The sequence below is a fragment of the Sapajus apella genome, unplaced genomic scaffold, assembly GCF_009761245.1.
Source record: "Sapajus apella isolate SASKATOON/1434 unplaced genomic scaffold, GSC_monkey_1.0 scaffold3, whole genome shotgun sequence".
NCBI classification, from domain to species: Eukaryota; Metazoa; Chordata; class Mammalia; order Primates; family Cebidae; genus Sapajus; species Sapajus apella.
Window position 1 is genome coordinate 65,965,072 of NW_022436943.1, and position 10,834 is coordinate 65,975,905.

General features: G+C 66.5%; 1 protein-coding gene across 1 annotated transcript; it reads right to left on the reverse strand.

Annotated features, from left to right (window-relative positions):
- Nucleotides 1-7,659: 7,659 nt before the first annotated feature.
- Nucleotides 7,660-10,284, reverse strand: MAFA (MAF bZIP transcription factor A). Its single transcript, XM_032255038.1, has one exon. The coding sequence runs from the start codon at nt 9,962-9,964 to the stop codon at nt 8,891-8,893; it is 1,074 nt and encodes a 357-aa protein (XP_032110929.1). The 5' UTR covers nt 9,965-10,284; the 3' UTR covers nt 7,660-8,890.
- Between the last annotated feature and the right edge of the window lie 550 nt (nt 10,285-10,834).

A 10,834-nucleotide genomic window follows, 5' to 3' on the forward strand; every position in this document is an offset into this window, starting at 1 on the left:
TGTGCATGCCGCATGGAAGGAGGGCAGAGGTCAGTGTCTTTTTACAGATGAGGCGACTGAGCCCAGAGAGGTTGCTCCCCCTCCACCTCCAGCTGGGGAGGGGCAGAGGTCAGGGCTCCTCTGGTCCAGCCCCTCTGCCACCATGGTGGGGGTGGCCTGGTGACTAGATGGGGGGGTGGCTGGGAGGTGCCCACCTCACCCAGCCAAGGCCAGTGATGAGGCCCAGGGCCCCGCCCCAATCCCCACCCCCCAAAGCCTCACCCGCCTGTACCCACATTCCCCTGCCTGGCCCACCTTCAAGGCAATGGCAGCCCCCACCCTGCTGCAGGGAAGAGGCCTGGACGTGGTGGGGAGAAACCAGGGCCTTTCCAGACTGCCACCCTGCACGAGCCCTCGGCACCCCCCGTGCCTCCTGAGCTCTCAAGTATGGTGGTGCTGGCGTGGTGCACCAAGCACCCTCGGATGCGCTGCGGGGCTGCCCTTCCGAGGCATCCGGGCCAGGCTCCTGCTCCTCCGGGGGGTGGTGGGCCCAGGAAGGGCACAAGGCTGACAGAGTGTCCCATCCCCGATGCCACACCCCCAGGACCCAGAGGGCAGAGACGCTGGGCGAGGAAGCATCTCTGCAGGGAACCACCAGCGGGAATGGAAGGGTGGGGGGCCAGCCCACAGCCCTGCGTGTGCCCCGTGGCCCATTTAATCTGCAAGAAATAGCAGGAAGACAGGTTCTATTATTACAATTTCCATTTTACAGCGGAGAAAGCTGAGGGCTCCGAGCTTGTCTGAAACTATCGGGCAGAAAAGTGAGGAAGAAACTGAGGGTCTCAGTGAGCCTTGCCAGTGACCTCCCTGGACCGTGGCAGCTCCAGTCAGTGTCCCCCATGATCCTCTAAACAGAAGCAGGAGCCCCTGCTGCCCCCACAGTGGCCCCAGGGTCTGTCCCCAGTTCCTGGCCGCCCCCCCTGTTTCCATCGCACTGGCTGCTCCCGTGAAGCTGCTCCAGCGCCACTTTCCACACGCAGGCCCCGCCACCTACCAAGGCTCCCCTCCCTCCCCGCCCTTCCCCTCCCGATTTCCTGGCCCTGCCCTCTGGCCTGCCCTGCCTCCTGCTCTCCATCTTCCAGTCCCTTTTCCCATCACCGAGCCCCGTGCCGCCCGCCGCCTGGCTAAAGTGTGCTAGCAGCACCCTCTCCTCTTCCCATAGCCATGCCCTGTGCTGCCCAGGACCGTGTTGCCCCCGCCACTCCACTGGGGTAACAGTCCCGGCACCGCTGTTGTGTGCCCTGCGGTGCCCAAGCCCGAGCGTCTCCCACACTCCAACGCATGTCTGCCTAGAAGTGCGGCCTCTTGACACGTCTGCTGCGCCACCAGTGCCCCGCTTGGCACAGCACAGCCCCTCCCCAGCACTGCAGCAAATGGGCAGGAGACCCCGGCCGTGGGGCAGGGGCAACCGCCGGGCCCCAGTAGAGAGGGCGGAGCTGGGGCCGAGGACAGGCCAGGCACCTGCACTGCCGAAGCTTCTGGGACAAGGGAGCTGCACTCTGCGCTGTGGGCTGTGGGGTCGGCAAAGGGCTTCCCATGAGGAGGACGCCCAGGAGTGCTGAGGCTGGGGAGGGGCAGGAGGCGGCAGGTCCCTCAGGAGCGTGGGCTCCAGGGCGGGGACAGCATGGGCAGCTTCCGTGTGGTGGGGTAGCCTTAGGATTGAAGATGGAGACCAGAGGCTCCAGGGAGAAGCTGGGGCTGACGGGGGGGGGCCCAGCAGGGGCCCCATATTTGAAACTCCCTTGTCTCAGAGGAGCGGTGGGCTACACCCCTCTCCCAGAGCACCAGCTCCCCTGGGGCATCTGTACCAAGAGCTGGGCAGAGGCAATGGCTGGAGAGGGGCCACCCATGGCGTGTGAATTCCCTGAAGACGGGGTTTATCCCTAAGACCCTCCCCCCACCCCCCGCTGGGGAGGTGACCAGACACCTCGGTTCCAGCCAGGAGCGGGATCAAGGATGCTGCAGAAGGGGCTCCAGGACCCTCGCTCACAGAGAAGCCAGCGGCCCCTAGAGTCCCATGGGGGCCCCATCAACAGCCTGGGGCTCCTCTGTGCCCAGCACCCTGCCCACACTGTCACCGCTGCTCCCAGGCTGCTCCTGGGGGGTTATCAGGGCCCTCAGGCCTGGTGCCTGTCCTGTTCCAGACACTTCCCTGTGTCAGCCTCTGAGGACTGGGTGGGAGGGAGGGGAAGGGGCCGTCCCCAGGAGCGAAACCAGGCTGAGGGGGTGCCAGGAGGTGCAGTGTGGGTAGGGAGGCCCCAGGGCGGAGCCTGCCGCATGGGACAGAGGGGCCGAAGTGGCTCTGTCTGGGAAGGCGGTGGCTTGAGTGAAGAAAGGAATTATCCTCCAGGCTGAACTGATCCCACCTGGCCTCGGGACACCTACCTCGGGTGCCAGGCGTCAAGGCCGCTGGGGTCCCAGAGGCCGGCACGGAGGAAGCAGCAAGGCTCGGGGGACACCAGGGCTGAAGCGGACAGCAGGGGCTGGGCTGAGGGGCTTCAGGCCTGCTGGGCTGCTGCTGGGGTGCCTCACCTTCCTGCTCTCCACAGCTGGTTTAGGGTGCCTGGCGGCGCAGGCGGGCCTGAAAGCTAGAGGCCCCCTCCCTTGCCCGCCCCTCCTGCAACCCCCGTGGCTGACCCCTTCATGCCCGCCCCGCCCGCCCCTCCTCCCTGGCCTCAGGCTAATTGGCTGTGACAGCTGGAGCCCTGGGCAGCTGAGCGGTGTCACTGCGAATCAGGCAGGCGCTGAGCCCACCAGCCGCAAATTACACTGTCACTGCTCCCCGTGTGGCTGCAGACTTCATGTGGGGGTCGGGTGTGGGGTCCTAGCTACTTCCACCTTCCTGCCACCTCCTGACTGGGGGTACACTCTCTTCCTCCACCCCTGCCTCCTCTTCCTTCCAGGTGATGAAGCAGGTTTCCCTCCTCCTGGGTCAGCCTCCCTCTCGGACCCCGCCCAGGCCCTGCCTCTTCCTCCACAACTGCCAAGCCCTCTGAGTACTGGTCCCACTTCCCAGGCCCTGGCTGCCCCCAACTCCCGGCCAGCCTCCCCTGCCACCCCAGATTCCCTAATTTAGACTCCCCTGGCCGCCACCCACTCCCAGGGACCCTGGGGATCTGAATACCTCCTCTCAGGGACCCCAGAGTACACTCCTTTTGGAGCTGCCCACCCCCACCTCGAGACATCCCCCAGGAGCCAGGCTCAGCCCGGACCCCATAGACCTCCACCCTTTCCGGCTTGGCCCACAGCCTCAGGCTGTCCCTGCTGACCCACACACTGCACCCCCAAAGTCCACCCTGTGCTGCCCCTCCCTGTGCAACCCCAGGGGTTCCATCATCAAGGTGGAACCCAGACCCTGCATCTACCCCCCCCACTTCCGTACCCCTCCCAGTTCCTGTTAAGAAAGGTCTCCCCCAGGTCCGCCCCATCCGCACTCTCCCAGACGGACCACCCCAGCCCTTGTCCTCACCTCAGCCTTTGCTGCCCCCCTGCAACCTGCCAGGACCCTCAGCCTTAGGGAGGTGGGCCCTGTGAGGGTGGAGCCAGGCTGGGCTCAGACCCTGCCCCGCACCCTTGTTGGGCCTCCCCAGCCCTCTCTGGACTCCGTGGCTGGGAAGTGCTGACCAGGCAGCCAGGCCCAGGGACAGCAGCGGCAGGGCTGGTCCAGCTGTGAGACAGCAGGGAGGAGTGGGGGCTGGGCAAGGGAGAGCATGGACCCCACAGGGGCGGTGGCCCTTTCCTGTTCTCCAAATGTCCCCATTGCCTCTGTGACTGTCTCAAAGCTCCCAAGTGTCTGCTTCCCAGAGTGGCTGGCAGGTGGGGATACCAAGGCTTCCTGGGGAGAAGGCCAGGCTCTTCCTGACACCCACCCCCTTCCACGTCCCCAGGCCCTGGGCCAGGGATGGCTTTGCCCTTCCTCGAGACCCAGGGTGGAGGTGTTGGGTCCCCAGGCTCCCAGCCATACCCAGAGGCAGGTCAGTGCTGGCCCCGGGCCAAGTCCCTTCGTGACACTGTGACCTGCCATAGGCCTATCTGTGGGACAGGCCCCTTCAGGGTGTCCAGGGCTGAGCCAAGGCCCTGCTGAGCCAGTGGAGCCCTCAGCCCCCCACAGTTGGCTGGGCTGCTTAGTGATCGTTCCAACCAATGGGCAGCTGGGTCTTGCACCCCACATCCGTCCCTGGAAGAGGGCGTGACCCTAGGGAGCCCTCAGCACCCGGCCGTGGAGAACAAGGCCTCCATCCTGGAGGGCATCTTGGCCCCTCACAGCGACTCCAAGAACCAGGGCTGGGAGAGAGGTGGCAAAGAGAGGCAGGACGGGGCTGGGACCCCTCTGCCTGGACAGGGTGGGGTGGGCTGGGCTGAACCAGGCGGACAGCGGCTGAAGACTGCACTTCACTGGAGTGGCCCATGTCAGGAACCCGCTGTGGCTAGGTGGGCTTGGCAGGAAGGACTGCCACAGACAAAACCATGGGGTGAGGGTGCATGTGGGGCAGAGGAGCCACAGGTGTGTGTCTGGGTGTCAGTCCACCCTCACATGTGCTGGCCAGGTGCACACATGGCCACAGGCATGTCTGCTATGTGCGTCCGCGTGGTAGAGTCTGTGTGCACATGCGTCTGCCCCCACGTGCTGGGCTGTCTGCATGCCTGCGTGCCCATGCACGTGTGCACATGCCACAGTGTACCCAGCCTTGGGCTGGGGCTGGCCGTGATCTCAGAGCCGGCTCTATAGGAGGCCGGGGAGGGCCCTGCCAACAGCCGTCCACTGTGGGAATCTGGGGGGCCGTGGAGGAGGGGGGCACAAAGACTGGGGCTGCAGGCTGCAGACAGGGCACACGCGGCCCAGCGCCTGGGAACTGCAGGGGAAGGAGGTGAAGCCCAGGCAGGCCTGTTTGCCATGAGCACCCCCAGCCCAAGCCCTGCGTGTGGCCGATGGGTGCTTAAGGCAGGGGGCCGAAGCCCATCCAGGTGGGCTGCTGTGCACGGGTGAGTGTGGGGGGCTGAGTGTAGCCCGTGTTCCTGGGCACGCATCCAGCATGTGCCGTGGGTGTCCACCCAGGCCCAGGGCCTTGACCCTGGCCCCTTCAGCCTCTCCCTGCTCCCTGGGAAATGGCAGCTCCCACTGGTAGGAGGCGGGGCACAACTCCTGGGGCCACGTATCTGAGCTGCCCTGAGAACTCGAGGTTCTCAGGCTGCATGGCCCTGTTAAAGGCAGCTTCAGGCCCCAGGCTCCCGCTTTCACACGGGGCTCTCGTGGGGGCCGCCGCAGGACACTCAGGTGGGTGTCTCCCTCAGGAGCTCTTGGGCCAGGACTATCACCTGGGTCCCTGCTGTGGGCCCCCGGTGGGCATGTGGGGTGGGTGGGGTGGTGGTCAGGGTGTGTGAAAGACAAGCCCTATCCTGTGGGCCCAGGCAGCCTCCTCCAGGAAGGCAGAGGACAGCACCTTCGAGGTGCCAGGAGGCCCTGCCTGCTCTGGCTCCGGCGACAAGGGGCGGGGGCACCCAGGCCAGGCACCATCACTGACCTCTGGGAGCATCCAGGTGTGCATGAGGTCAGCTACCTTACAGGACCGGTCAGGGGCTGGGGTCCCAGGAGCTGAGCTGAGGATGCCCCTTCCAGGCGCCCTCCAGCTGCCTTCAGACTCGGGCACCTTGGCGCTGCCTCCACACGCACAGGGACACGTGCTCAGGAGTGCTGTTGGCACTCTAGCTCTGCTGCCCTCCAGGGCCCCAGGCCCAGTGAGGAGGAGCTGAGGGGTCCAATTCCCCGATTCCACGTCCACCCAACCTCCCTCAGCCAGGAACCCCAGAGCTGCCCACCCACCCCAACCCCGCTGCCGGCCCCAGGCAGGCCTGGCTGCAGCAGGGCCTCCGAAGGGTCACACTGGCCCCAGGGACGCCCTCAGGGCAAACCGAGGCCTCCAGCCAGCCCTTGGAGCTGTGCGGAGCTCTGAGTCGGGGGTGTGCCCTGTGGGTGGTCGTGAGGGCGCCTGCAGCCAAAGGCGCTTTCCACACATGGCCGTCTTGTCTTCCCTCGGGGTTCACCACTCCCCCAGAATGGTTTTCAGAAAAGCTCTATCTCTGAACACAGGAATAAGCAGACCCCACAGGGGTCCCTTCGTCCCGTGCTCACCTGCCTGCTGTACCTCGTGTGTGGTGGGGGGGTGGGGAGGAGGACAGATGAAAGAGAAAGACAGAGAAGGAGGGGAGAAAATACAAAAGAGGAAAGTGAATTGATGTCAGCAGTGGTAGCGGGAGCCGGAAAGCCCCCAGGGCCGGCGCGCACAGCAGAGGGTCCCTGGGCTCCTCTGAGTCCCAAACCCAGGAAGCCTCCAGCAGCATTCCCAGGCCCCATGCCCCGGGAGGCGCAGCTCTGGCCGCTGAGTGCCGGGCTCCCGGACGCCTGGGGTGGGGATAAGGGGCCGGGAGGGTGACACTTCTCCCTGCCCACCGCCACCACTCCAAAAAGGGCGGCCTCTGAGCCGGGCTGCCGGGAGTCACTGGGCCCTGCAGTTTCTCAGCCAGGAGAAAGGATCTGTACAAAGGGCTCCTCCGGGCAGCGATGGTGAAACTCAGGTGTCCCGTGTCCTCTGCTCTTTACGACTTCGGACTACAAGAACTCAGCCAGCTGATTCCCAATGGAGAATGTGCCCAAGGCTCCCCGCCCCTCCTCGGCGAAGGATGGCCTCTGTGAGCGAAAGCCGGGCCGGGTGGAGCCCCTGGCAACAGAGCCACCCGAGGCGGGCTGGAACCCACTAGTCTCTGCCGGCTTCGTCCCTTCAGCTTTGCTTTGGACCCACATTTCTTTAGTTCCCACCAGCACTTTCTACCTCAGAGACATCGGCCCGGCCAGCTCCCCTGCTAGGGCTCTGCCTGAACTCCCACAGAGACCCAAAGGCAAAGGCGGAGGTGGGCGGGGACCTTCCTCCAGGTCTCTCTGCTTGAAACGACAAAACAACCTCAGGAGACTCACTCGCAGAGAACTCTGTCCCATCCCCAGAAAGAACCTCTGCTTCCCCCAGATGGAAAAGGAGCACAGCCTCCTCCCAAGGAAGGCGAGTCTGGGGAGCCCTCGCAGACCAGAAGCCCTCTCTCAAAATTTGCAAACCAGGGACCCTCGCCTGCCTCTCTTCCGGCGGTGAAGGGAGGGAACCGTCTATGACGCGTCCTGTGGCTGCCCTGGGGCCCTGTGGGTGAGGCTTCTGGGGTGTTGCCTCCTCCCCGGCGACCCCAGTCCATGCCCAGCCAGCCGTTCAGAGGACAGAGGCCAGGCTGCACCTTCAGGTGGGAGAGGAGACGGGCAGGCTCTGAGGGCTGGGGACAGTTCTGGCCAACAGGATGCAGCAGTGCGTCTCCCCAAGGACGCCTCCTGCCCAGTGCCCCCAGCCTGCCTCAGTGACTCTCCCCAAAAGTCCCTTGGCCTTCCTCGCCGAGGGCAGTCGCAGAGGGCCCAGGTCTGCAGGGTGTGGGCTGGCTGACGTCGCCTCGCTGCTCAGTGTCTCCCTGGTCCTGCAGTCACCGAGGGCCCACCCGTCACCCAGGGCCAGCACCAAGCCCAACGCAGGGCCCTCCTCTTCCTTCGATTCGGGTTGAAACACGGCCGACAAACCAGCCAGGCCGCAGTGACTTGGATCTAAACGGGTTTATTTTGTGTATTTTTTTTCTTTTTCTCAGTTTCGTAGCAAATGAAAAAAGAACCGAACGAAAACCAACAACACAACAAAACTTTCAACGAGTTGGCGCGTCTTCCACTCCGAGTGCTCAAGGGCGGGGTGCGGACGGGCTGCAATCCCGGAGAAGGCCCCTGAGGGCCTCAGAAAACTGGGCAGGTCCCAGGGGCCTGGCGCAGCCTACAGGGGCGGGAGCACCCGCCTCCTCGCTCTCTCTCCCCGCTAGTCCAAAAAGTGATGAAGCATTAAAGAAAGACTCCACAAACAAAACGAAACACAATTTAAATTAAAATAAAAACACTTTCTCCCGCCCCATGCCAGGAGGCTCTGGCCACAAAGCCTCCTCTTAAAAAAATTTTCTTTTCTGCTAGAAATACTCTGCATTACTTTTTTCTTTCACTTCTCTTGAAGATTAAAATAAGATATATTTTCCCAGGAGTCATAGATACGTTCTGGTGCATAGAGACAGCAGCTCGGGGTCCGGGCCAGCCCCACCCGGCTGAGCACAGGACTCACCCCCCTCCCCCCATGAGCATAGTAGGACAGCAGGCCTGGACACAGCACAGGTGACGTCCCTGGCTTCACCCCCAGGGAACGCCAGTAGCAGGGTCGGGGGCAAGCGGGGACGGGGCAGGCAGGGGCCGGGCCTCTCCTGGCGAGCGACACATGCTGCGACTCGCGACTGAGGGCGGAGCCGGCTGGGAAAGGAAGGGGCTTCCTCCGAGGTTTTCCTTCGTAATCACCAAGCATAATAAATATAAATACCTCGAAAATAAGACTGATTTTAAAAGGCAGGGAAAGGGAAGCTGAGACGAGAACGAAGGAGGAGGACCGGGGCAGGCAGGGGCTACCCGGGAAGGGACGGACGGCTGCGCAGCCCCTCGGCGGGCAGGGCGACAGTGGGAACGGAGAACCGCGCTCGACATATGTACAAGTGGACGCTCGGAAAGAAGTTAGACCTGGCTCAAGTTTCCTTGGAAATCACCGTCCCCCGCGCAACGTCAGGACGGCGACCCGGGCAGACGCGCGCGAACCGGGGCCGGGAGCCAAGGGGCCTCCAGCCACGCGCCCGCAGACTTCGCAGCGGGGCCAGCACGTCCGGGACCGCGGAGTCCGAGCCCAGCCCCGGGAGGCCTGCGCGAACTTGTCCCCGGCGACGGCGGCGCGGGCTCGGGGTCTGGCGCTTACAGGAAGAAGTCGGGCGCGCCCTTGGCCCCGCCGGGCCCGGCCTGCGGAGGCGAAGGCTCCCGCGGGAAACCAGCCCCGCCCGCGCTCCCGGGGCCGCCCCGGCCCGCCAGCTTCTCGTATTTCTCCTTGTACAGGTCCCGCTCCTTGGCCAGGCGCCCCACCTCCAGCTTCAGCTGCTCCACCTGGCTCTGAAGCTGGCACTTCTCGCTCTCCAGAATGTGCCGCTGCTGCACCCGCTTGAAGCGGCATGACTGCGCGTAACCGCGGTTCTTGAGCGTGCGCCGCTTCTGCTTGAGCCGGATGACCTCCTCCTTGCTGAAGCCGCGGAGCTGCCGGTTCAGCTCGCGCACCGACATGGACACCAGCTGGTCGTCGGAGAAGCGCTCCTCCAGGCGCACGTGGTGACTCGCGCCGCCGTGGCCGTGGCCGTGGCCCGCGCTGCCGCCGTGGTGGTGGTGGTGGTGGTGGGCGGCATGGTGGTGGTGGGCGGCGTGGTGCGCGCCGTGGTGGTGGCCGGCGCCCATGTCGTCCGCGCCGCCGCCGCCGCCGCCCGCGAAGCCCTGGCCCCGGAAAGCCTCGTAGGCCGCGGCGGCCGCCGGGTGGTGCGCGCCGTGGTGCGCGCCGTGGTGGCCGCTGCCGATGAGCGCCTCCACCGCGTCCTCGGGGGTCAGGTTGAGCGCCTCGGGGTTCAGGTGGTGCTGGTAGCCGCTCATCCAGTACAGATCCTCCAGCGCCGGCTTCCCCGACGCGCCCCCGACGGCCCCGGGGCCCCCGCTCGGCGGCCCCGGGGCACCCCCGGCCTGAGACGCGCCGCCGCCGCCGCCCGCGCCGCCGCCCCCGCCGCCGGTGCCCGGGCTGGGCGCGCAGAAGCTGGGCGAGGAGGGCACGGAGGAGCAGGGCGTGCTGAGCGGCGTCGAGGACAGCGAGCCGGGCGGCAGGCGGTGGCAGAAGCGCTCGGCCTCGGGCGGCTCCTTCTTCACCTCGAACTTCATCAGGTCGAAGTCGTTGACGTACTCGATGGCCAGCGGGCTGCTGGGCAGCTCGGCGCCCATCGCCAGCTCCGCGGCCATCGCCCGGGGCCCGCGCCCGGCTGCGCCCCGACGGGCGGCGTTGGTGGGGGGGGAGCCGCGGGCCTCTCCCCCCCCTGCTCCCCGCGGGCGGCGGTCCCGGCGGGGGCGGGGGGTCGCCGGCTCGGAGCTGCGGCGCCGAGGGGCGCAGGGAAAAGTTTCACGAGGTTAACTCCGGGGCGGCGCACCGGGGGTGCCGCCGGCCGGGTGTCTCGGGCGGCTCGGGGCCCGCGCTCCCGTCCCCCCTCCCCGCGGCCGCCGCCTCGGGCTGCTCCGCGTCGGCTCCTGCGTCCCACCCGCGCCGCCGGCCGGCCCCGCCTCCCACGGCTGAACGCCGAGCGGCGCGCGCCCCTTTATAGAGCCGGACGCCGGGGCCCGCCTCCCCGGGAGGGGCGCGCGCCCCCGGGCCAATCGGAGCCCCGGCCCCGCCGCCCTCATTTGCCTATCCCCATGGCAACTCGGAGCCCAGCTGTCAATCTCCTGCGGGAAACAGCTGTGGGAAGGGGTGGGGACCGGCCGCGGGCGGGAGGAGGGGACAGGGCCCTCTGGCGGCCATCACGGGGCACTGCACGGGCAGCGCACTGGGGGCGCGCGGGGTAACCGGGGTCCCCAGGGGCTCAGCTCCGGGAGCCGGCGGCCGGAGAGTCCGGGGGAGCAGAGCGGGGCCGCGCCCGGGGACCCCCTCGGGGCCTCGACCACCTCGGGCCACGCGGCGGGGCGCCCCCGGCCCCCTGGGTTCGCGGCCCGGCCTGGACTCCGCTGGCGGCGGCGGGACCCCGGGGCTCTGGACACGGGTGACACCGCGCGGCCCGTCAGGGCGCGACGCGCTGGGCCGGTTATTTTTAGCCTGCGGCTCAGCGCGCTCAGGAATTT

Excerpts from the sequence above, each read along its gene's own strand:
- MAFA (XM_032255038.1), bottom strand. The coding sequence starts at position 9,964 with ATGGCCGCGGAGCTGGCGATGGGCGCCGAGCTGCCCAGCAGCCCGCTG.